The following is a 27,024-nucleotide window of genomic DNA, read 5'->3' as shown; positions in this document are numbered from 1 at the left end:
TCCGGGTTTTATATGTAGCGTTCGTTTCATTTGGTTACTCCTTTGTGAGAACAGCTGCTTGCTGTAGCTACGCCAATTACGCCAATTACGCATTACGAAGCGCAGGAAATTTCTTACTGTGCGGAGTGGTGCAACGGCTAATGTAACGGATTCGTATTCGAGACGAGCTAGTTGTAATTTCCAACTGGCGTTTCTTCTATGGCCATCATCTGTCCACAGATGAATGAAGGCACCTTTTATATTCTTCATTTTCGATTCTATATTGTCAGTTACCACAGTCTTACAGCAGTCATTTTGATTTCATGCAGCCACCCTTCAGGGGACTCCGGCCCCCAACGTCAAAAATGAACCATCATTTTAATTTACCAGCTGCACTATGTGGCCATTCCATTTTTCTTTCAGCCTGGTAATTTTCTCGAGAATGTCTGTTACCCGTTTTGATCTTCTGTGGATTTCATTTCTGATTTTGTCCCTGCGGCTGCAACACAGCATCCGCCTCAGCATTGGTATTTGCGCACACTGTAATTTATGAGACTCAAATTATTTGAACCAAAGATTCTGTACGGTAAGTTTTTACTTATAGGGCGCAGGTACAGCAGATGTTCATTTCCAGCTGGTACGTCTTCATTGGTCAGGATGAACAAAAACTGTCAGGAACCTTCTCGATTCAAATCTATTCTTCAACACAATAAATTCAACGAATATCTGCCTTTTGGTTGGCTTTCGCTGGCTGAGTTTATGGCTGTGATAGATATTTTCTGAGACGAATTCAGTAGCTTAGTAATAAATTTTGACAAGTTGGATGTCAGGGCTCACAGTTCTAACCACTTAAAACTGAACACAATGCTTTTGAAATAGTTTCCGAATAATCAACCAACGCCATAAACACAGGTCGGGCCATTCAGGCTTGTTGAAAACTTTGTTTAAGAACGACCTCGAATAACTAGTCTGATAGCTCAAAAGTGAAAGGTATGAGGCGTTCAGTAGGTAATATCACACTTTTTTTTTTGTCGACCAATTTCGGTTGAAAAATACGGGATTTGTTGTGGGTCATCGTGGGATATTCCCGCTTCAGCCCATATAGTTTCATAAAGTTCCGATATGGGGCAGCGCTATACATAGCTTTGAAACTGGCATCTGTAAGGGAGGTGCGTTCCGGCGGAAAACCAGAGTATTGCAGATCTTCATAGGTGCTGCTAGAATGGCTACGGAGATCCAACAGTGAACAAAAGCACGGTGAGTTGTTGGTCTAGGCGTCTGTCATCGTTGCAACAAGGTCGTGCAAACCTGTCCGATCTCTCGCGTATCGGTCGGCAGCACGCAGCTCTACAGTGTTGGAATTCGCGGACACTGTCATTCGAGGTTATCGACTGATCATTAGCAAACATCTCGCTGCTAAACTGGACGTATCGGTTGGTAGTACTGACACACTCGCCCGACGGTTGGGGTACCCAAAGCTGTGTGCCAGTTTGGTTCCTTGCCGCCTAACAGACGATAAAGAGCAACGAATGACCACCTGTGCGGAATTTCTTGCGCCCTACGCTGATCGTGACAGTTTGTTGTCGAACGTCGTCACAGGTAGTGAAACATGGGTTCACCACTTCCAACACGAAACAAACGGCAATCTATGGAGAGACGCCACACAACCTTTCCCCCGAAGAAATAGTTCAAAGCCGCACCATCAGCCGATAATGTCGTGGCGACGGTCTTCTGGGACTCCGAAGAGTTATTCTGTGTGACGTCCCATTTCATGGTGCGAAGATCCACTCTGAAGTGTATTTTGATACCCTCAGGAAACTGAAGAAACTATTTCAGCGTGTTCGTCGCCATAAAAATGCAAACGAGCTTATCCTTCTCCATGACAATGCAAGCCCTCACACAAATCTGCGCACCCGAGAGGAGCTCACAAAATTTCCGTGGATTATTCTTCCTCATCCTCACTGAAGCCCGGAATTCGCATCTCCCGACTTCCATCTTGTTGGCCTAATGAAGGATGCACTCCACGGGAAGCAGTACGTGGACGATGGGAAGATTACTTACTGATGAAGCAAGACGATGCCTCCAACATCGGCTAGTAGAGTGGTACCACGCGGGCATATAGACCCTCCTAATAAGTTGGCGTAAGACCGTCGTACTGTACACAGACTATGTTGAAAAAAATTGATTTTGTAATCAAAAGAGTGGGGAATAATATGGTGTACTGGAATCCTGAATAAAACAAACATACTTTCAAAAAAAAAGTGTTGCATTACTTATTGAACGTCCCTTGTATATTATAGATCTCCTAGTTACTAACAGATCAGATTTTTAGAGAGTGTACCAGTGAGAGAGGGATCAGCGACCATATTGCTATTACAGATACAAGGGTCACCAAAGGCAGAAATATTTTCAAGACAGCGAGGAGTACTTTTGTTTGGTCGAACTGTTTGAAAGTCAATACCATTTCCTTTAAAGAATGACTAGAAAACATTTAGTTCAGATTTGGCAAACGCAGAACAATTGTAGCTAAAGGTGGAAGACTTTATGAACCACGGTCTGGCTAAATACTCTCCAAGGTGAATAATAAGAGATAGCAAAGACCCACACTCGTCTAACTCAAGATCACTAACGATACTAAATAAAAGAAGCAGCATATGCATCTGTAAACTTTGAGGATGTTAATATATATATATATATATTTCAAATGGTTCAAATGGCTCTGAGCACTATGGGACTTAACTTCTGAGGTCATCAGTCCCCTAGAACTTAGAACTACTTAAACCTAACTAACCTAAGGACATCACACACATCCATGCCCGAGGCAGGATTCGAACCTGCGACCGTAGCGGTCGCGCGGTTCCAGACTGTAGCGCCCAGAGCCGCTCGTCCACTTCGGCCGGCGAAGCCCTATTTTAGTGCTGGCCGCTCTAGTGAGTAGGTTGGGTGTTGGCTATGCTACTGAGTGGTCTTAAATAGCTCGCTGTGAACAGAGATAAAGCTACAGAGAATGATGAACTTTGGAATATGATTTGGTAAAGATTAATTTCAGAAGTGAAGATTACCAGGTACAGTTGTTGCTGCACTACTCGATTGCGGGTAATCATGCGTTTGAATAACGGAAGCTTTTAGTAGGATTTTTTATTTATTGGTCTGGGTTATTTAGATCATTGTTCAGACGAGAGTAAGTAAAGTTATCAATTCTCATGGCTCGCACTCAGAAGTTAGAGGTTTTTACCACTCCTTTACCATTTTCATTAATTATTCACTTGGCCGGATAATATTTGTTATTTTTTGTGACGATGATTATAATAATTATACAATGATTTTCAGCTTTTGCAGTACAGTGTTTCAAAGGTTTGTTTCAATTTAATTATTTTGCAAGTTCATATTGCATCACCGTATTCTCATGGAAGAAATTTATGTTTTCTGATTAGGTGCGTCACCGCTCTGAACTTTGCGCAGCACAGTAAGAATGAAACAGGAGACCTTTTTAAAATAGTTGCATGTCCTTGCATCTCCTTGCATTGCACTGCGCAAGTCCTTTCTTCCTTATTTAGCCTGCTTGGTGCTGCGCTGCATATTTTACGTTGATTACTTCTACCAGTACCAACTTCCCGTTACGACAGGTAAGCTATAAAAATTTATTTTACAGTCACGTTAGTTGCATATTTACAGTTACCTTTGCTTTTCAAAATTATTATCAGATTCAGTTTAGGCAAGGATCAGTTCAGTTTTCATTTCATATACAGGCAGTTTTAGTTCACAGTGCGGTGTTACCTTTCCATATGCAGCATTCAGTGTTTGATATTTGTTTAGTCAGAATGCTTACGTAAACTTAATAGACTTTTTACAGAAATGTTTTGGTGTATCATTCTTTCAAAATTGTTTTGGTAATTTTATGTGGCATTTTTATTCTGTTAGCTTTGTGTGTTGAACTTGTAAGTCTGTGACGACACGCATCTAGCACTGCTCACTCCTGCACAACACGTAGTTTCATAGGACAGTCTACTTAGTTTACATTTTTGGTTTTCTAATTAATTTTTTGCGTTAATTAAAATACAGTTACGCAATTTCAGTTTTGGCGCCTAAGAGTTTCCGTAACTACACCACTTCCACTGTTTCGCATTTCACACAGATACACTAGTTATAAAGAATAACAGTCCATGTTTAGTTCACAACAAATAACATATTTCTTTTCTTAATAAAAGATGCAATAAACTACCAGGCTCGATAACAATACTAAACACGAACAACACGAGTGTACTCTGGCGGTCGTTTTATATATCACAGAAAGTTGTAAGTGAAAACATTTGAAGTATGATGCTGTCGAAATAAGTTAAAAGTTACATATAAAGATAAAGGACGATTCTAAAACACACTTTAGTGAGACATCTGCTATAGCTTGCAGAAGAAGCTAACATGATTTTGTAAGGAGCAATAGAGAGTAAAAAAAGTAGTGACAGGAAAAGACTAGAATATGCAAAGGGTATAAAGACTATTGGATGTGGTAGTTGTATAGAGATGAAAACATTGGTGCAAGGTAAGAAAATGTGGAAGACAGCGTCGAAACAGTCTAAAGACTAATGGGGTTAAAAAAATAGTCATATCGGCTTAAATTTTTCCACTTGTCATCTTCGACTGGAACGCTAAGGTGGGAAATGATGCACCATGCACACAGTCCACGACTCATCGCAACTGTGTCTTAAGCAGGACAACTGTACAGTTGGATTTAGATTTGAAATGAATCACCAACCAAATTATTATCGCTTTGGAGCTCGTGACACTAATGTTAAACCCTACGTGGTGCTTCTGCGTACGTTGAGATCCGACCTTTGTACAAAACTAACATCTGCCGTGTTGTGTTACGGACCTGTACTCGACGATTCAAGCCAGCTGCTGTGTATTATCGCAGGATGTCTGCAGACATGTGTCCAAGTGCATCGCGTGACGCACCTGCTGAGCTGTTTGCGAAACGGAAGAACAACATTACCTGCAGAGAACATCAGGTCATCAATGGATATAATTGGTATCCAACTCAGCTGCATTCTAAATATGGATGCTTTCTCTTGGCTAGAGGTAGATCCCCTCCTCTTCATATGTCCCCTTCTCTCACACCCCTCCCGTCGCTGCCCCCATTCACTTTGTAAGAGGACGCACAACAGAGAATGAAGTTATATACAGACTTTACAAGTCAGTTATCTCCACTCTTGATTATAATAAACTACACAAACCCACTGAGTGTAGATATACTAGGTGCGCTTGATAAGTAATGCAACATTTTTTTGTTTTCTAGCCAGTTTCGGTTACAAAAATGAAGAATCAGTTGTGATACGTCGTGGAATATTCCTGCTTTATCCCCTACTGTTTCATGAAGTTCCGATGGCTTGCGGCGCTGCACTTATCCTTCAAAATGGCGTTTGTAGCGAAGGCGCTCCCCAAGCAGAGCGTTTTAACTGAGCTTCTTTTGTCCGAAAACCAGAGCATCTCATATTCATAGGTGCTTGCGAATGTCTCCGGAGACGAGGTAATTAACAGATGCATGGTTAGTCGTTGGGCGAGGCGCCTGTCATCATCGCAGCAAAGTCGCGCAGACTTGTCCAATCTGCCGTTTGACGGCCGGCCCCACTCTGCTACGACTCCTGCACTGTTGGAACGTGCGGACACTCTCATTGGAGGTGATCGACGGATCACTGTCAAACACCTCGCTGCCTCATACGAGTCCACCCACCCGAGAAGAGCTCACAAAACTTCGTTGGACTGTTCTTCTTCAGCCACCCTACAGCCCAGATCTCGCATTTTCCGATTTCCATCCGTCTGACCTAATGAAGGAAGCAATCCGTGGGAAGCAGTACGTGGAAGGTTGGGAGGTTATTGATGCAACAAGACCTTGGCTCCGACGTCGATAGGTGGAGCGGTAACATGCGGACACACAGTCCCTCTCAGTAAGGTGGTGTAATACGATTGCAGTGAACGGAGATTATGTTGAAAAATAGGGTTTTGTAGTCAGAAGAGTGGGAAACAACATAGTGTGTTGGAATCCTGAATAAAACCAATCCACTCTCAGAACAAAGTGTGGTCAATTACTTATTGAACCGCCCTCGCTGTCGCTGTGATTGTAAAAGCGTGTAGGTCAAACCAACGTACAGAAATGGAAGTGGACCTCATACACAGAACTACCAACGTGAATCATTCACATCTATTTGCAACAAAATCCTATAACATATCCTGATGACAAATAGTATGACCCATCTGGAACGAAGTATCGTTCTCCATGGTCATTAGCATGGCTACATAAAACGACGGTCATGCGTAAATTTTTTCACATACGACACCAGTTCCCTGTGGTGTTTCTTCACTTTCCAAAAACTCTTGATTCACTCTCACACAACACCACACCCCTTACAGAAAATATGGTTTTATGGGGTATCTAGCTCTGCTGAGAATACTTTCAGTGAGACGTCTGGAGGTCTGTGGAGGAATGGCAGCCCATTCTTTGTCAAGAGCAGAAACCAAAGAAGGTAGTGATGTTGGAGGCTTGGGTCTAGAGCGAAGTCGACCTTATAACTCACTCCAAGGCCGTCCCATTAAGTTCAGATCGACACTATCGGCAAACCAGTCCATTGCTGGAAAGTTATTGTCCACAAACCATTGCCTCACATGTACAGGTTTTTAATAGGCTGCACTGTCATGCTGATACGATCATCGCCTCCGAATTGTTCCTCTGTTGTACCCAAAACACAATACTGTGAAAAGTGTACGTATCCCTCCGCATTTAGCGTTTTCTTAAGTGCAATAATGGGACCACACGCTAACCACGAAAACATCTCCATAACGCAATACCATCTACACCATACTTCAGTGTTGACACTATACATGTTGACAGATTACCTCTCCAGGTATTCGCGAAATCCAAGCCCGTCCATCGGATTGCTACAGAGTACAGTGTGATTCGTCTCTGCAGATCACTCGTTTCCGGTCATCCACAATACAGTGGCGTCGCTCTTTGCACCACCTCATGCTTCGCGTAACACTGACTACGAAGTGTGTGTCTTATGACGAGCTGCTCGACCACTGTACCCCATTCAGAAACAGATCAACAACAGCTGACTTGGGCAGCTTTAGATGGGTTGAAATGTCCATTGCTTTTCCGTAATTTTGAAAGAGGAGTTTCATAATCCGCCGAGTGAGGAGTTGCGTTGGTTAGGACACTGGACTCGCACTTGAGGGCACACCAGTCCAAATATCGACTGGCTATCCAGATTTAGGTTTATAATGGCCTTCCTAAAATGATTATAGCTAATACTAGGACGGTTCTTTTCAAAAGGACACTCCCGGTATTATTTCACTCTTCTTAATTAATACGAGGAGTGCTTTGTATCTAATGGTCTAGCTATCAGCCGAGCTTTAAGCCCTAAGCTTCTTTTGAAACTCACACTACAAGCTGAATATTGTCGCTGAAACATACTAGGCGTGTTTAAGCGTCGGAGACTTTTTACTGACGCGAGGTATTCTCCCGATGGCACTGAAAAAAACAATAATAAGAGAATTTCTACCAGCAGGTGGCACTTACCACATCTGTGAAATTATCGGGAAAAAGGGGACATCAATGAGGATCTCCTCATACGATTCAAAAGTCAATCGTTCTGCGCCTCAGGCCTGATCCGCTGAAAGGCTTCATTGTCTAAACATTTTACGGAGTTGCCTGTTAACTCGCGAAGCCTTCCTGGGTTGAGGACGGCCATCCGTGAGCCCTCTGGGGTAGAAGTGGTGTGCACAGAATCCCTCAGCTACAATATCTTTATTTTCCGTTACTTTATCTTTTTCTCATTTCAGTCTAAATAATACATTCGGCAGCAATCATTCAGGAAACCATCTTAAAGTGAGCAAGTAGTAGGTAGAGACAGTTTGTAGCATGCACATGCTACGTGCTATGAATGAATAAATCACATGATCCGATACCTGACGTCCACAATATCAGACATGTCGAACGATAAGCACTCATTTCTCTTTTGAGTCGCATTTCATTTGGCAACTTTGGTCTCATCTCGTGGTCGCTTCCAAACTCCGCGTCTTGACCCACTGTGGTGACCCGCAGCAAACCATTCAGAAGACTGATGACACAAAAACGTTTGCGTCTGCAGTTTGCTGGCCAATAATTATTATTACGGACATACGCTGGACGTATCGTCATACTGGGAGAGATGGGGAAAATTGTCGAATGTGATCACTTTGTTGGTCTAGGTATGGGGAGACATACCGTTGCATCGCTGTGTTGTTTTGAACACGGTACACTCACCGGTCAATGACTGTGACACTGTGCCCCTTCCCCATGAGCGTCTTTTCAGGCCTGGCCCTGTCGTCATTTTTATGAATGATAATGCGCGACCGCATCGAACTGTGTAGGTGGAGGAGCTCTTGGAAACGAGAGGATATTCGGCAAATGGACTGACCCGCTTGCTCCCCCGACCGCAATCCCATCGAGCACTTGTGGCATACGTTGGGGAGACTTATTGCGGCACGTCAACATGCTGCAACGACTATATAGTGATGGAAACAACCGAATGAAAACAATCGATTCAGTCGATTGATGGGAAACAATCGACACATTCGGTTGTATTTTGCGTAGAGGTTAAATTATTCATTCATTTTTTCGAGTGGAACCAGACTATGGCAACAACCGAATGAAAACAGTTGATTCAGTCGGTGGTAGCTTTGCGTGACGGTTGCATTATTTTTAGTGAGATATCAGTCTGAGGGAGCAACATAATGACAACAATCGATACAGTCCCTTGTAATTTTGCGTATTGAGAAACAATTTGTGTAGTCCTCCTGTCGGTTCTAACAGTCAGTCGAAATGTGACCTTTCATGCTGTTTCTCCACACTCGTCTTGGCGAATTTTGGAATGGTTAACCATCCTTACTTGACTTGACTTAGTTCCTGTCGTTCCCTCTGGAACATAGGGACGTGACGAAATTCCTCCACCTGGTACGATTTCTAGCAAGCCTCTTCACTTCACTTGAGATTTTCCCATCCCCTGCAGCTTCTCTCTCGATCGTCCTTTTCCACTTCTGTTTGGGACGACCAAGTTTTCTAGCTCCTTGAGGGTTCCAATCCAACGCCTCCCCTTCAACAGATCCATCTAGTTCCTTCAACGTATGCCCAATCAAGTTCCATTTTATTTCCTTGCTTTGTATATTGATTGGTTGCTGATTTGTCACCATCCAGAAATCTTCATTTGTCATTATATCTGGCCATCTCACATTTAAAATATGCCATATTTTGCAAGTGTATCCCACACGACTCTTCGATTGGAAGAGTCGAAAGCCTTTTCAAAGTCAATGAAGGCAAGGTAGAGGGTGTGTTGCCACTCCGCACTTTGTTCCAGAATATTTCTGATAGTATTGATAAGGTTCACACAGCTTCGATGCTTTCTAAAACCCGCATGCTCTCTCCTCAGTTGTGCTTCCGCAGAATCCTTAATGCGGTTTAAAATGATCCTCGAAAGTACCTTACACGGTACTGACAATATCGTAAGGCCCCGCCAGTTGTTGCAGTTAGTAACTTCTCCTCTTTGGGTTGTTGTTGTTGTTATTGTTGTCTTCAGTCCTGAAACTGGTTTGATGCAGCTCTCCATGCTACTCTATCCTGTGCAAGCTTCTTCATCTCCCAGTACTTACTGCAACCTACATCCTTCTGAATTTGCTTACTGTATTCATCTCTTGGTCTTCCTCTACGATTTTTACCCTCCACGCTGCCCTCCAATGCTAAATTTGTGATCCCTTGATGCCTCAGAACATGTCCTACCAACCGGTCCCTACTTCTTGTCAAGCTGTGCCACAAACTCCTCCACAATTCTATTCAATACCTCCTCATTAGTTATGTGATCTACCCATCTAATCTTCAGCGTTCTTCTGTAGCACCACATTTCGAAAGCTTCTATTCTCTTCTTGTCCAAACTATTTATCGTCCATGTTTCACTTCCATACATGACTACACTCCATACAAATACTTTCAGAAACGACTTCCTGACACTTAAATCTATACTCAAATGGCTCTGAGCACTATGGGACTTAACTGCTGTGGTCATCAGTCCCTTAGAACTTAGAACTACTTAAACCTAACTAACATAAGGACAGCACACACATCCATGCCCGAGGTAGAATTCGAACCTGCGACCGCAGCAGTCACGCGGTTCCAGACTGTAGCGCCTAGAACCGCACGGCCACTCCAGCCGGCAATCTATACTCGATGTTAACAAATTTCTCTTCTTCAGAAACGCTTTCCTTGCCATTGCCAGTCTACATTTTATATCCTATCTACTTCGACCATCATCAGTTATTTTGCACCCCAAATAGCAAAACTCCTTTACTACTTTAAGTGTCTCATTTCCTAATCTAATTCCCGCAGCATCACCCAACTTAATTCGACTACATTCCATTATCCTCGTTTTGCTTTTGTTGATGTTCATCTTATATCCTCCTTTCAAGACACTGTCCATTCCGTTCAACAGCTCTTCCAAGTCCTTTGCTGTCTCTGACAGAATTACAATGTCATCGGCGAACCTCAACGTTTTTATTTCTTCTTCATGGACTTTAATACCTACTCCGAATTTTTCTTTTGTTTCCTTTACTGCTTGCTCAATATATAGATTGAATAAAATCGGGGACAGGCTACAACTCTGTCTCACTCCCTTCCCAACCGCTGCTTCCCTTTCATGCCCCTCGACTCTTATAACTGCCATCTGGTTTCTGTACAAATTGTAAATAGCCTTTCGCTCCCTGTATTTTACCCCTGCCACCTTTAGAATTTGAAAGAGAGTATTCCAGTCAATATTGTCAAAAGCTTTCTCTAAGTCTACAAATGCTAGAAACGTAGGTTTGCCTTTCCTTAATCTTTCTTCTAAAATAAGTCTTAAGGTCAGTATTGCCTCACGTGTTCCAATATTTCTACGGAATCCAAACTGATCTTCCCCGCGGTCGGCTTCTACCAGTTTTTCCATTGTTCTGTAAAGATTTCGTGTTAGTATTTTGCAGCTGTGATTTATTAAACTGATAGTTCGGTAATTTTCACATCTGTCAACACCCGCTTTCTTTGGGATTGGAATTATTATATTCTTCTTGAAGTCTGAGGGCATTTCGCCTGTCTCATACATCTTGTTCACCAGATGGTAGAGTTTTGTTAGGACAGGCTCTCTCAAGGTCGTCAGTAGTTCTAATGGAATGTTGTCTACTCCCGGGGCCTTGTTTCGACTCAGGTCTTTCAGTGCCCTGTCAAACTCTTCACGCAGTATCGTATCTCCCATTTCATCTTCATCTACATCCTCTTCTATTTACATAATATTATCCTCAAGTACATCTCCCTTTTATAGACCCTCTATATACTCCTTCCGCCTTTCTGCTTTCCCTTCTTTGCTTAAAACTGGGTTTCCATCTCTTTGGGTATTTTCACGATAATACATCGTTTCTAATCTGTTGGCAGTTTCTCCTCTCTTTGTATCTTCTCTAAGAGGATGTACAATACCTCGACAGTGGTGTCCAACTCTGTTTTCAGCATCTCAGGCGTTATATTATTTGGTCCTGGTGCCTTCCCATTCTTGATCTGCTATCCGAATTTCTGCTTTCGTGGGTGCATTTACACCAGTGCTGGGACGAGGATCATTGTATTCCGTTTGTTCTTGTTCTTCTACCTCACCTCCATGGTCTCTATTTAGAACTTCGTTAAAGTGTTCTTTCCAACTACGTGATTGATCTTCATGTGTAATTAGTATCTCACCTTTCTTATTCCTTTCTGGTCGGTTCCTCTGGAAGCTTTTCTCTGAGAGCATCTTAGTGATATCATATAGTTCTTTTACATCCCTCTCCGGGCTGCCTGTTCTGCTCTATCCATATCCTGTGGTCTCTGCTCACACTCCTTTTCACTTCCTTATCTGCTGCTCTATAATCAATTTGTGCCTGTGCTTTTTGTTGTATGGTTCTACTCCGGTTTACTCTTCCCTTGGCCTAATTTCTATGGGTGATCTTCCTTCAGGTATGTTCGGATATCCAATCTCCCCGTAGGCGATTTTTAAGGCCAAGTTGTCTCTCACTCACTTGCACAAAAGTATTCTTAACTTCTGTCCACATTTTCTCCATGTTCTTATCCTCAGTCATCACCAGTTCCAGCGACTGGAATCTATTCGGAAGTTACAGTTGGAACCCCTCAGCTATCTGTGGATCTTTCAGTTCACCTACGTCTAATCTTCTATTCCTCGGCTCGAATTTCTTTCTGGAAGCCACAATCTTCATTCGGAAACTGGCAGTAACAAGATGGTGGTCGCTACTTGCGTCTGCTCCTCTTCTATTCCGCACATGTTCCAGGCTCCTCCTGAACTTCATGGATACTGCGATATGGTCAGTTTGATTTTCTGTAATATGATCAGGGGATACCCATGTTATCTTATGATATCTCCGATGAGGAAACGAGGTCCGATCCTAGCAACTGGTGACAAACATTTTTCGAGAAAAAATACTTCTGAAAGTATTGTTTAAGAAGCAAGTGATTAAGTTACAGAACAGCCTATAGCGCAGTAGTTGCTCATTTGTTTTGTTTTGAAAGCAACCGTCCGTTCATTTAGTAAGACAGTCAGGCTCCAGCTCTCGGCTAATACACGTCTACAGAGAGTAAGGTTAAGTGTTTCTTTTTCTCTGTGTTTTCCACGTAGTGTAGTTACTAAATTTCTTGCCCGTTCCTCTGTTTAAGTGGTTTAATCTCGCGTTTTTGTAAATGTAAATTAATTCAGTCTATAGTGCAATAGTTTCTCACTAAAAAGCCAGCTACATAGCTCATTAAAGCATCAGCGTCCATTGGTCACACTTCATGAGGGTAGCATGTTGCATATCTAGGATTGTCTGCTTTTATAGCTCACTTCTTCAGTTAGTCTTGCAAGAGTGGCTAGGATGTGTGCATGCTGTGTGCGGACGCAGGAATAGCTAGCAGCAGTTCGCGAACAGCTGAACGCGCAGTTGGTTACGGTCAGTCAGCTTCAGGCTGTACCCTCGGGGTGTAGCGGTGGCGGAGAAACTGGCGCGTCGCATGTGACACCTCAAGTGTCGCTTGTTTTGCCCACGGGTTCTGCTTCCGAGCACCGCCTACTGCATCTGAAGCAGTTAATCCGCCCTCACAGCAGGGTGAATGGCGGGTGGTTACGCGTCCTTCAGCAGGGTCCGAGCAGGAACAGAGGGAGGGGTTTACTAGTTGCTGGGAGCTCCAATGTTAGGCGCATTATGGAGCCCCTTAGCCAGATAGCGTTCAGGGCTGGAAAGAAAGCCAACGACGATATGTCTGCCAGACGCCTCATCCGAGATGTGGAGGCGGCCTGGACTGCGGCCATCGAGCGTGCAGGTTGTAATCGTCTGCATGTTGTGGCACACGTCGGCACCAACGGCGCCTGTTGCATGGGTTCTGAGGCGGTCCTCAGTTCGTACAGGCGGCTGGCGGAAGTTCGTGTGAGTGGCTTGAAGACTTGCTAAGTTACAGAACGCGGTATGTTGTCCTGACAGTGGGTGTTCGTGAGAGACAAGGGTTTCGTCAGGAGTACCCTCGGCAAGTGTGATAGGACTGCTGTTGTTCTCTATATATGTAAATGATTTGGCGGACAGGGTGGGCAGCAATATGCGTTTGTTTGTTGATGTTGCCATGGTTACGGTAAAGTGTCGAAGTTGAGTGGCTGTAGGAAAATACAAAGCGACTTGACAAAATTTCCAGTTGGTGTGATAAATGGCAGCTAGCCCTAAATGTCGAAAAATGTAAGTTAATACGGATTAATAGGAAGATCAAACCAGTAATGTTCGGATACAGTATTACTAGTGTCCTGCTTCACAGTGTCAAGTCATTTAAATATCTGGGCGTAACGTTGGAAAGCGATATGAGGTGGAACGAGCAAATGAGAACTGTGGTAGGGATGGCGAACGGTCGACTGCGGTTTATTGGGAAAATTTTAGGAAAGAATGGTTCACCTGTAAAGGCGACAGCATATAGGACGCTGCGGTTTATTGGGAAAATTTTAGGAAAGAATGATTCACCTGTAAAGGCGACAGCATATAGGACGCTGGTGCATCTGTTGTTGAGAACTGCTCGAGTGTTTAGAATTCGTACTTGGTCGGATTGAAGGAGACACGAAGCAATTCAGAGGCGGGCTGCTAGATTTATTACCGGTAGGTTCGACCAACATGTAAGTGTTACGGAGATGCTTCGGGAACTCAAATGGGAATCCCTGGAGGGAAGGGGGCGTTCTTTTCGAGGAAAACTATTGAGAAAATTTAGAGAACTGGCTTTTGAAACTGAGTGCCGAACGATTCTGCTGCAGCGCTTAAGGACCACGAAGATAGGATACGAGAAATTAGGGCTCATACCGAGGCCTATAGACAGCCGTTTTTCCCTCGCTCTACTTGCGAGTTGATCAGAAAAGGAAATAAGTAATGGTACAGGGTACCCTCCGCTACGCACGGTGACTTGCGGAGTGTCGATACAGATGTAGATGACATCGGAAAAATTGTGTCCTATCTGCTTTCTGTTCACGTCACATCACCATTTACCGAAAGACACTTAATCGGTTTGGGTGCAAGCTGTCGGGAAAAAGACATATAGCTTCAATGTATCTAACAAGGGGAAGGCCTCAGACACGGCCAACCGATTCGGCTCAGATTTGGTAGGTCGCTTGTGTACAACCTAAAACGAAGGAATCTAAGATATTTTTGGTAAACACCGCCGCGTTTTTTGAGAAAATCACCCCTAAAGGTTATGACGAGCAACCGACTAAAAACTGGCGGGATCGATAGGTAATTTTAAATAGAGCATGTTTCATCATCAGGTATGGGGTCGGAAAACGCAATCTTTTCCAGACATCGAGGTAAGAAACCTTTACAACTGCCACTTCTGTACCCACATGGTAAACGTTTTTTCGCTGATAGCACCCCAGCGGGGTCAGGAATTTCTTCTGCCTAGAGATGACTGGGTCAAGTGAGTCTTTCAAGGCCCCTGCGCATCTCTTGTTCTCCGTTTGTATGCTCCAAATAACTTTGAGTTTGGACGGTTATGAATCAAATGACAGAACTGCCATTCTAGTTAAGACAGTCAATTATATATACAGGGTTATTACAAATGATTGAAGCGATTTCACAGCTCTACAATAACTTTATTATTTGAGATATTTTCACAATGCTTTGCACACACATACAAAAACTCAAAAAGTTTTTTTAGGCATTCACAAATGTTCGATATGTGCCCCTTTAGTGATTCGGCAGACATCAAGGCGATAATCAAGTTCCTCCCACACTCGGTGCAGCATGTCCCCATCAATGAGTTCGAAAGCATCGTTGATGCGAGCTCGCAGTTCTGGCACGTTTCTTGGTAGAGGAGGTTTAAACACTGAATCTTTCACATAACCCTACAGAAAGAAATTGCATGGGGTTAAGTCGGGAGAGCGGAGAGGCCATGACATGAATTGCTGATCATGATCTCCACCACGACCAATCCATCGGTTTTCCAATCTCCTGTTTAAGAAATGCCGAACATCATGATGGAAGTGCGGTGGAGCACCATCCTGTGGTACGTTTAGCTCCCTGCTTGCTTTATTCGTTGACTTCCGCGGGCTACGCGTGAAACTTGCCCGCACGCGTTCAACCGTTTCTTCGCTCACTGCAGGCCAGCCCGTTGATTTCCCCTTACAGAGGCATCCAGAAGCTTTAAACTGCGCATACCATCGCTGAATGGAGTTAGCAGTTGGTGGATCTTTGTTGAACTTCGTCCTGAAGTGTCGTTGCACTGTTATGACTGACTGATGTGAGTGCATTTCAAGCACGACATACGCTTTCTCGGCTCCTGTCCCCATTTTGTCTCACTGCGCTCTCGAGCGCTCTGGCGGCAGAAACCTGAAGTGCGGCTTCAGCCGAACAAAACTTTATGAGTTTTTCTACGTATCTGTAGTGTGTCGTGACCATATGTCAATGAATGGAGCTATAGTGAATTTATGAAATCGCTTCAATCATTTGTAATAGCCCTGTATGTTTGTGTTTTGGTTCTATGTCTCTGTCTGGACTAAAGAGGCTATTTTTCATTTACTATTTTTGTTCTATTTTGTAAGCTTACAAATGGCAATATATTGAAATATGTTCTTCAGTCTATTGTAGGATACAATTCGTGTTGAAACAGTTCCAGCACTTCATTATTTTGTTTTTGTGCTTATGTACATACATGGTTGTTTCAATAAAGGAAAAAGAAAATAGCACCGATAGCGCAACGGCTGAGGTAACTGGCTGCGAATGGGAGAACCCGGGTTCAAATCGTGAAGAAATCGCCCGGGTGTTTTTCTTTTCGTTTGTATTTATCCATATCTCAATTGATAGAGATAGGAGGGTTAATAAGGTAAGTAAATCAATAAGGAATTATGATAATAAGGTAGGCAAATAAATTTCTCAAACCTCTTGGGAAAGTAAACAACTAAAATGATACTCCAGGTCACTTTACAGTGGCTCTTCCAGTCACTGTTACGTGTCCTCACTATTCTTCGAACAAACAGATGGATGGTACTTGTCATATAAACATTCGAAACAAATATACTCACGGCACCAAGGACATCTAATGAATGCAATCTTTCGACAGCTACACTGTTCCTTCCGAAGAGTTGGCGGAAAACAGACATGGTTTACATTTAAAAATACGTCTTTCCCGGTAATTAATTTTGATGCGTACCACGCATACGATATCACTGCGTGAAAAATCGGTGCTGAAAGTTGGTTATGAATTGTGCTGTGAATAGTTACTGCACCCGTGCGGTTGTGCAATTCCCGCTGGGTTTCCAGAAGCACACTGCAATTCTGAAGCCTGGAAATAAAGTTTTTAACCTGGCGATAGAAATAAACATCACACAGTTGGCACACAGGTGTGCAGTTTGGCGGTATTACTTTTACTGTGCACGTTGGCTGACCCTCACCATCTATAAACATTGTGTCATATATTGTAGTGTTAATTTGTCCACTCCAGGAACCCAATATTAGATAAAACTTGGTATCAGAAACGTATGGTTTTAAAACATTCTCAAGAAATGTTCTGTAAATCGCATTCGTCAGTTTCCCGGATCTAGAGCAGGTAATGTAAACATTTTTCAACGAGTCGGTTAAACGATTGACCTCTTCTATAACCCGAGGACCAAATGAAACATTCGTTTCTTGTAAACACAGGAAAACCTTAGGCAACACTTTTCCAGAGGCTGCGATGGCATATTTCGCCGTATACGAATGTGTTAGTTTGTTTTTACTACTAACTGCGACAAGGGTTTTTTCTCCCTTATGCGATGAGGTGCGTCGAGTGTGCGTCGAGTGACGCCATTTGCGTGCTGAAAAGAGCCGCCACTTTCTGTATATCTATTATATTTTGTACCTCCTTATGAGAGACGTATTTAGTGACGTGCCGTTGACGAATTTTATACTCCGATTTGAAATTTATTGGCCAAGATAATGATGCAGCAAACGTAAAATCCTTGTTGGCCGCATACTGAAGCGCTGCATCTGCAGCCCACTCCTGAAGTATTCTCGTTGTTACATTCTCGTTAAGACAACCAGATTCGACAAATCTGTCGTATATCCACTTATTTATCGCCTGGTATTTGTCGTATCTTGTCCCTCCTTTAACGAAATCACTTTCCCACAATTTCAAGTCGTTCTTCCTTTTCAGGGCTGTTGTTACTCCATTCTTTTGTAGTGTTTGTAAGTTCCAATTTGGATGATTCCTGGCTAGCCCTTACTTTTACTTCAAGGGGTATAGCGTCGTAGTTCAGTCGTTTGGTAACCGGTTCGTAATACTCATCGGGAACAGATGACGCACATATTCCCAGTGACGTGGAGATTTCCAAAGTGTTATGACTATTTTGCGATTCACTAAAGGGGATATCTTCCACTGAATCACCTTCTGCTTCGTCTTCATGGTATAGTACTTCAGTATCAACAAAAGTCATTTCGTTCGTCAGCTCCAAAAATCGCTCGACGATAGCCGCTCCTATCAATCTGGAATGCTGAGAAACAGAACTGCCTGCTTCCGGTAGTACATTGATAATGCATCTGTCTTGCAACACTTTTACAAACCAAAACACAGCGTCGGTAACTTCCCGCTTGCCATCGTCTGTGATAGGCTCCCAAGTATATATTACAGGGCTAGTCGAAGGGTGTACATCCTCCATTATTCAGATTAAGAAACTGAAAGATATGACACAACAAGCAATAACTAGTTACTACGGCATAAACAGATGAGCTAATTACTACAAACTACATACAGTACTCGTTATATGTTACTTGCGGAAGAACACTGTATTCATTCAGAAACCGTATTTCATTCGGCGCATTAACGATGGAAAAATAATCACTATATGTATCCATGAGGTTCGCGGCAGCCTAATAACGGAAAACAACTCTTTCCGATTGACTTCTATAAGGCTCGTGCTGGACACCTTCACTCTTCCAGGTTCACAACTATGATATGACGACGGGGCAACTGGGACAACATAACTCTCCCCGTGTGCATTCCGTCCCGTGCCTCGTTGTAAACAAGCGTCGCGCAGTTGGCTATCTGTGGTCCCTCGTGAAGAATTCGCAGCACTCTTATTCGGAGTTGCTTTCATGTGGCAAGGCTTAAAAGTTTAATACTTTAATAACTCACGGCGTTTGGGAAATTAGTTTGCCTACCTTATTATTAACATTCCTTATTGATTTACTTACCTTATTAACCCTCCTATCCCTATCGATTGAGATATGGAAAAACACAAACGAAAAGAATAACTTCCGCGAGGTTTTTTCGAGATTCGAACCAGGGTTTTCCGATTCCCAGCCAGTTAGCTTGGCCGTTGCGCTATCGGCGCTGTTGGCGAAAAGCGTTTCCCATGAGGATACAGAAGCGATAGTTGTAAAAGTTTCTTTCCCCAATTTCAGGAAAAGTTTGCATTTGCGGACCCCATACCTGATGATGAAAAATGCTCTATTTGCAATTATCCATCGATCCCTCCAATTTTGAGTCGACTGCTCGTCATAACCTTTAGGGATGATTTTCTCAAAATTGCGGGGGTGACCCAAAATATCTTAGATTCCTTCGTTTTAGGTTGTACACAAGCGACCTGCAAAATTTGAGCCGAATCGGTTGGCCGTGTCTGAGGCCTTCCTCTTGTAAGTTGTAAAAGTAATTGTTCATTTACGTAGCACTAGCTATATTTATGTAGCACTAGTTTTTAGACTTTTAAAACAAAGTTTGATAGTTAACGTCAGAAGTACGAAAAATTCGTATTTAAGTAAACAAATATATGAATTTTCCAAAAACTTTATTTGTAGAAGTACGCTTTTCATTTACCTCTCTTTGAAATAAAATACGTTATTTGTCTCTAAAAAAGTTGGCAACGCTAGTCATGGCTGAAATACGTCTGCAAAGTCTGAATAAGCGCTTAAGTGAAATCACTCAAGTCTGGAGGCTGGGTGAAACTTTCGTATTACTGACGAAACTGCCAGAGATTTGTCAGTCTGTTGTCTGTCATTCGGAGAATGAATGAAAAACATTTAAGTAGCTGACGTGGCTGCAGAATATACTTTCATTCGGTTTGTTTCATTCGCCTGAAAAAGCCTACCGAAAGAAAAATCAATCGACTGACCAACCAAATGTTAAGACCAGTCGTTGTCCCATCACTTCCAACGACCGTCCGGCAGATGTCAACCGCCCTGATGGGACATAGACCGCTCCAACACAAGAACTTCTTAGCAACCTTGTGACCAGCATAAGAGCACGATGTGAGCATGCAGTGCAGTCCGTCGTGACCACACACCAAACAGTGATACATCATGCGGAAGTTGCTGTCGTCATTAAGGTTCGCGCATCAGTTTTTTGCATATTCATCCACCAATGTCTTAGGGGTAATATTTTATTTACGTCATAGAGAAATTCTTGAATATAGTCATTTTTACAGAAAAACCATCTTCGATTTTTTTCATGACTTTCTCTACATCGAAATAGGTGTTTCTTGAAAAAAAAGAAGTCATTATATTGAAAATTTCTCATTTGCTGTTCGGATCACTACTACTAAATACCGTGTACGGGAAGTTTCGATAGTTTATTGTATTAGTACACTGACCTGAGAAAACAGCTCCTGTTAACCTCTGGCGCTCGTGCTCGGGGAACCACTTTGCAAAAAGGACGTGCATTGCTGGTATCACGACGCCCTGCAACATGAACACAGAAGTTACCTTACCATGAAATGGGACATTCTCGTGACACACACAGGAACAGTGTTCATGTGTGGAAGTAGTTTCGTCTGGAAACCAAGCAACTCGATACATAAGATATAAAAATGTAAACGCCGCCGGAAGTTAGCTCCTGGACTTCCAAGTGTTTCGCACAAGTAGGAACAGTGATATCTTGGAATATTTTCCAATGCTACTGTAATCCTGGACATTAAAATTGCAACACATTGAAGGTGAAATGCAAGAAACGTCAAATTGGCATCAAGTAGACGCTTTGTGGTTGGCTTTAAAGAATGTAATGGATATAAGTGCAGATATTTCTATTCGTGACTAACAAGGGAACCTCCCCATCGCACCCCCCTCAGACTTCCCCCCTGCGGGTCCGGGGTAAGAATACGCCCGAGGTATTCCTGCCTGTCGTAAGAGGTTACTAAAAGGAGTCTCAACCGTTTTGGCCTTCCATGTCATGGTCCCCCTTGGGGTTTGACCTCCATTTTTCAAAATTCTACAGAAGTACGAGCCTTTTGGGGAAGGACGCCTTATGTGGTATATCACTGGTCCTCAGTGCACTCAGACCTTGGCACTCAGCGTTGTAATAGCGTTGTAACCACACCCACTATTCCTCAAATTGGGCCTAAACTTCTGATGGGTTGCACAAGTTACGCCCATAGTGCGTCCCCATATGCACCTCTGATCATGATGGACTTTCTATGGCACCCGAAATCCAGCATGGTAGCCAGCCCGTTGTGGTGGGGTCGTCATGTACCTTCTAGGTTGTAGCCCCCTGACAACACAGGGATCGTACTGCCGATACCTGAGCTGCACCCTCCCCACGTCGGCCAAGGAGTAGATGCCCGTCTCCTTGGGGCATCAGGACTCCTGGCAACGGTCATCCTGCCAGGTGGCCCTTGCTGAGGCTAGGTGGCGCCCGTGGGGAGAGACCCTGGTCGGAGTGGGTGGTATCGGGGCGAACGTTTCACAGATGAAACGTCAACATATATCAGGTCGCTCTGCGGCCGAGTCTTTTAAAAAGAAAGGTACTGTCTCTGGTTCTGGTTCTCCTGCCCTTTCCCCCTTGGCCACTCCCTGGGAGGAAGGACAGGCCCGCCGGCTTGGGGCGAAGTACTTACCCCGCTATTTAGTCTGTTCTCGGACCGATGGGGGAACGTTCGCCACCTCCAAGCCCATGTTCTTTGTCCAGCACATCGAGGAAATCTTCGGGGAAATCGAGGCTCTCAGTAAAATGCGTTCGGGGTCCGTTCTTATAAAGACCGCCTCCGCCACACAGTCGGCGGCGCTCCAGGCGTGCAACCGACTAGGGGACATCCCAGTGTCTATTGTCCCGCATCTGGCACTGAATAGGACGCAGGGGGTTATTTTTCATCGGGACCTCCTGCTGCAATCTGATGAGGAGCTCAGGGCCAACCTGGAGCGCCGAGGCGTGCATTTCGTCCAGCGAGTTCAGCGCGGCCCCAAAGACCATCGCATCGACACCGGAGCCTTTATCCTCGCCTTCGAGGGGACGTTCTCTCAGAGAAGGTAATGGTGATGTGCTACCGGTGCGACGTGCGACCTTACGTCCCGCCTCCTATGCGCTGCTTATGGTGTTTGCACTTTGGGCATATGTCGTCACGGTGTGAGGCTGAGCCCCTTTGTGGCGATTGTGGACGTCCTCTTCGTGAGGAACGTACATGCACCCCACCACCTCGGTGCGTCAATTGTCCTGGCATCCACTCGCCTAGATCTTTAGACTGCCCCACGTATCAGATGGAGAAGAAGATTCAAGAATTAAAAACTTTGGATCGTCTCTCTTATTCTGAGGCCAGGAAGAAGTATGACCGCCTCCATCCCGTGACGTTGACAACTTCGTTTGCCTCAGTCATGTACATCCTTCCACAGTATCCTCACCCCTATCCTGTCCCCCCTCCACCTCCTCACCCCATCCGAGGTCTGTGCCTCCGCCTCCCAAATCCCTCCCTTCCAAGTCCTCCTCCCTTGCGGCCCCTGCCCCCTCTGCCCCAGGGGCCACCCTTCCTCCTCCTCCCCCTCCTCCGCCTGAGAAGCGATCCTCTTCTCAGGCGTCCATCGGGGAAACGATCCAGACCCCGGCTTCCGAGGTCCGGCGTTCCAAAACGGACCCCGCGCGTGAGGACCTTCTTCGGGTCCAGCCCACCATCCCCATGCCACATCGGACTTCCAAGAAGGACTCCAAGAAGAAGTCTTTATCCCCCTCTCCACCCCGGCGCGTTTCGTCTGAAGCTCCATCCGCGAGTTGCTGCTCCCGGCCGTCCTCAGTTTCGCCGAGACGCTCTGCTGCCAGGCGCTCATCTGGCCTCTTGTCGGCGAATGATGCTGCCCCTCCTACGCAACCCGGGAAAGCGGCCGCAGCTGGCGACGACTAGATGGAACAGGATCCGCCTCCCGCCAGTTGTAGCGTTGTTCCCTCGAAACCTGGCCCTCCGCGGCCGTCGAGGTGACCCGCTCTTCACCCGTTTCGTTCCCCTTTTTTTCTGACTAGCGATGGCTTTGTTACATTGGAACATAAGAGGTATTCGATCTAATCGGGAGGAATTACAACTGCTCCTCCGCCTGCACTGTCCACTCGTCCTTGGTCTCCAGGAAACCAAGTTGTGCCCAACTGACCGTATTGCTTTTACCCACTATACCTCAGAGCGGTCTTACTTCACCCCTGCAGATGGTATTCCAGCTCATGGTGGAGTCATGTTGCTCGATCGGGACGTTGCCTATTACCATTCCATCCCATTGACAACCCCACTCCAAGCAATAGCAGTCTGTATTACTCTTTCTGCCTTTACTTTTTCTGTTTGTACCGTCTATACTCCATCGTCATCCGCAGTTAGTCGGGCTGACATGATGCACCTGATTGTTCAGCTTCCTCCGCCGTTTTTATTGTTTGGCGACTTCAATGCCCATCATCCCCTTTGGGGCTCTCCTGCATCCTGTCAGAGAGGCTCCCTCTTGGCGGATGTCTTCAACCATCTCAATCTTGTCTGCCTCAATACTGGCGCCCCGACTTTCCTCTCGGATTCCACTCATACCTACTCCCACTTGGACCTCTCGATCTGTTCTACCACTCTTGCCCGTCGGTTCGAGTGGTATGTCCTTTCTGACACCTATTCGAGCGGCCACTTCCCCTGTGTCGTTCGTCTCCTGCACCACACCCCATCCCCACGTCCTTCGAGTTGGAACATACTGAAAGCTGACTGGGGGCTTTACTCCTCCCTGGCGACATATCCGGACCACGATTTTCTCAGTTGTGACAGTCAGGTCGAATACCTCACGGCTGTTATAATCAATGCTGCTGAACGTTCCATTCCTCATACTACCTCTTCTTCACGTCGCGTTTCCGTCCCCTGGTGAAATGAGGCTTGTAGAGACGCTATCCGTGCTCGACGACATGCTTTACGCACCTTTCGCCGCCATCCTACGTTGGCGAATTGTATTGGATACAAACGACTCCGAACACAATGCCGTAGAGTCATCAAAGACAACAAAAAAGCTTGTTGGGCCTGTGGTGTCACCGCCAGACACCACACTTGCTAGGTGGTAGATTAAATCGGCCGCGGTCCATTTAGTACATGTCGGACCCGCGTGTCGCCACTGTGATCGCAGACCTAGCGCCACCACAAGGCAGGTCTCGTGATACGAACAAGCACTCGCCCCAGTTGTACGGACGACCTAGCTAGCGACTAGATGTACGAAGCCTTTCTCTCTCATTAGCCGAGAGACAGAATAGCCTTCAGCTAAGTTAATGGCTACGAACTAGCAAGGCGCCATTAGCCTTACAGTGATTGTAATTAAAGTCTCCTGTGTATAGTCAAGAGCGATGTACCACAATGATTGATTAAAGATAAGTATTAATCCAGCTACGTACTTTTCTTCATAGCATTAATTACGTAGCCTGTTCCAGTACTTCACGCCCGTCTGCGTTAGTCTAGCGTGCATTTTCAGCCATCTCGATCTACAAGGTGTTGGCCCAGCTGCCGACACATCACATGGCGACGAGGATGGGATGAAGCCTTATCTCACGACCGTTCGCCGATTTGCGGGGGAGGAATGTGGTGTCACCGCCAGACACCACACTTGCTAGGTGGTAGATTAAATCGGCCGCGGTCCATTTAGTACATGTCGGACCCGCGTGTCGCCACTGTGATCGCAGACCTAGCGCCACCACAAGGCAGGTCTCATGATACGAACAAGCACTCGCCCCAGTTGTACGGACGACCTAGCTAGCGACTAGATGTACGAAGCCTTTCTCTCTCATTAGCCGAGAGACAGAATAGCCTTCAGCTAAGTTAATGGCTACGAACTAGCAAGGCGCCATTAGCCTTACAGTGATTGTAATTAAAGTCTCCTGTGTATAGTCAAGAGCGATGTACCACAATGATTGATTAAAGATAAGTATTAATCCAGCTACGTACTTTTCTTCATAGCATTAATTACGTAGCCTGTTCCAGTACTTCACGCCCGTCTGCGTTAGTCTAGCGTGCATTTTCAGCCATCTCGATCTACAAGGTGTTGGCCCAGCTGCCGACACATCACATGGCAACGAGGATGGGATGAAGCCTTATCTCACGACCGTTCGCCGATTTGCGGGGGAGGAATGTGGTGTCACCGCCAGACACCACACTTGCTAGGTGGTAGATTAAATCGGCCGCGGTCCATTTAGTACATGTCGGACCCGCGTGTCGCCACTGTGATCGCAGACCTAGCGCCACCACAAGGCAGGTCTCGTGATACGAACAAGCACTCGCCCCAGTTGTACGGACGACCTAGCTAGCGACTAGATGTACGAAGCCTTTCTCTCTCATTAGCCGAGAGACAGAATAGCCTTCAGCTAAGTTAATGGCTACGAACTAGCAAGGCGCCATTAGCCTTACAGTGATTGTAATTAAAGTCTCCTGTGTATAGTCAAGAGCGATGTACCACAATGATTGATTAAAGATAAGTATTAATCCAGCTACGTACTTTTCTTCATAGCATTAATTACGTAGCCTGTTCCAGTACTTCACGCCCGTCTGCGTTAGTCTAGCGTGCATTTTCAGCCATCTCGATCTACAAGGTGTTGGCCCAGCTGCCGACACATCAGGGCCTCTTTCACCAGCTCCTTTAACAGTTTTACTACCTCTTCTGTCGTCTGGGGTGGCCTGCGCCGGCTGCCGGGCATTAAGGCCCACTCCTCGGTACCTGGCCTGACTTCAGGTAATGAGGTCCTTGTCAATCCTGTGGATGTCTCCAACGCCTTCGGCCGCTTTTTCGCGGAGGTTTCAAGCTCCGCCCATTACCACCCTGCCTTCCTTCCCAGGAATGAGGCAGAAGAGGCTCGGCGACCTTCCTTCCACTCGCTGAATCTGGAAAATTATAATGCCCCCTTTACTATTCGGGAACTCTGCTCCGGGGCCAGATGCCATTCACGTTCAGATGCTGGCACTCCTTTCTCCGGCAGGCAAAAGCTTCCTTCTTCGTACCTACAATCGCGTCTGGACCGAAGGTCAAGTCCCCATGCATTGGCGTGACGCCGTCGTTGTTCCTATACCCAAACCCGGGAAGGATAGACACCTTCCTTCTAGTTACCGCCCCATTTCTCTTACAAGCTGTGTCTGTAAGGTGATGGAGCGCATGGTTAACGCTCGGTTAGTTAGGATTCTTGAATCTCGACAGCTACTTACCAATGTTCAATGCGACTTTCGTCGCCGCCGCTCCGCTATTGACCACCTTGTGACCTTGTCGACATTCATCATGAACAACTTTTTGCGAAAGCGCCAAACGGTAGCCGTGTTCTTCGATTTGGAGAAGGCTTATGATACCTGTTGGAGAGGAGGTATCCTCCGCACTATGCACAGGTGAGGTCTACGCGGCCGCCTGTCCCTTTTTATTGATTCCTTTTTAACAGATCGAAAGTTTAGGGTACGTGTGGGTTCCGTATTGTCCGACGTCTTCCTCCAGGAGAACGGAGTGCCTCAGGGCTCCGTCTTGAGCGTAGCCCTTTTTGCCATAGCGATCAATCCAATTATGGATTGCATTCCACCTAATATCTCGGCCTCTCTTTTTGTCGATGACTTCGCGATCTACTGCAGTGCCCAGAGAACATGCCTCCTGGAGCGCTGCCTTCAGCGTTGTCTAGACAGCCTATACTCACGGAGTGTGGCAAATGGCTTCCGGTTCTCTGAAGAGAAGACGGTTTGCATCAACTTTTGGCGATATAAAGCGTTCCTTCCGCCATCCTTACATCTCGGTCCCGTTGTTCTCCCCTTCGTGGAAACAACTAAGTTCCTAGAGCTCACACTGGACAGGAAACTTTGTTGGTCTCCGCACGTCTCTTATTTAGCTGCCCGTTGTACACGTTCCCTTAATGTCCTCAGAGTTCTCGCTTGTATCGGTACATAGTCCGATCAAAGCTGGATTATGGGAGCCTCGTCTACTCGTCTGCTCGGCCATCCCTCTTACGCCGTCTCAACTCCATCCACCATAGGGGGTTACGTCTTACAACCGGAGCATTCTACACTAGTCCCGTCGATAGTCTTTATGCTGAAGCTGCCGAATTACCATTGACCTACCGGCGCGACGTACTGCTTTGTCGGTATGCCTGCCGGCTGTTGTCAATGCCCGACCACCCCTGTTATCCGTCCTTCTTCGCCGATTCTCTCGACCGTCAGTACGGGTTGTATGTGTCTGCCCTGCTGCCCCCTGGAGTCCGCTTCCGTCGCCTGCTTCGACAATTGGATTTTGCCCTCCCTACCACCTTCAGAGAGGGTGAGAGCCCGACACCACCTT

The 27,024-nt window shown here is 45.4% G+C and overlaps 1 protein-coding gene across 1 annotated transcript in view; it reads right to left on the bottom strand.

Moving 5' to 3' along the window:
• LOC124805725 (putative inorganic phosphate cotransporter) overlaps positions 1–27,024 on the bottom strand; it is a 112,849-nt gene that overhangs the window by 68,527 nt on the left and 17,298 nt on the right. The window contains exon 4 of the mRNA XM_047266295.1: positions 20,121–20,208. Coding sequence (XP_047122251.1) covers positions 20,121–20,208 — 88 coding nt within the window. The remainder of the gene's footprint in view (positions 1–20,120; positions 20,209–27,024) is intronic.

This window comes from Schistocerca piceifrons, chromosome 7 (assembly GCF_021461385.2).
Source record: "Schistocerca piceifrons isolate TAMUIC-IGC-003096 chromosome 7, iqSchPice1.1, whole genome shotgun sequence".
Lineage (NCBI taxonomy): Eukaryota > Metazoa > Arthropoda > Insecta > Orthoptera > Acrididae > Schistocerca > Schistocerca piceifrons.
The sequence above is the reverse complement of the archived record's forward strand: the minus strand, read 5'-3'. Positions and strand labels throughout refer to the sequence as shown.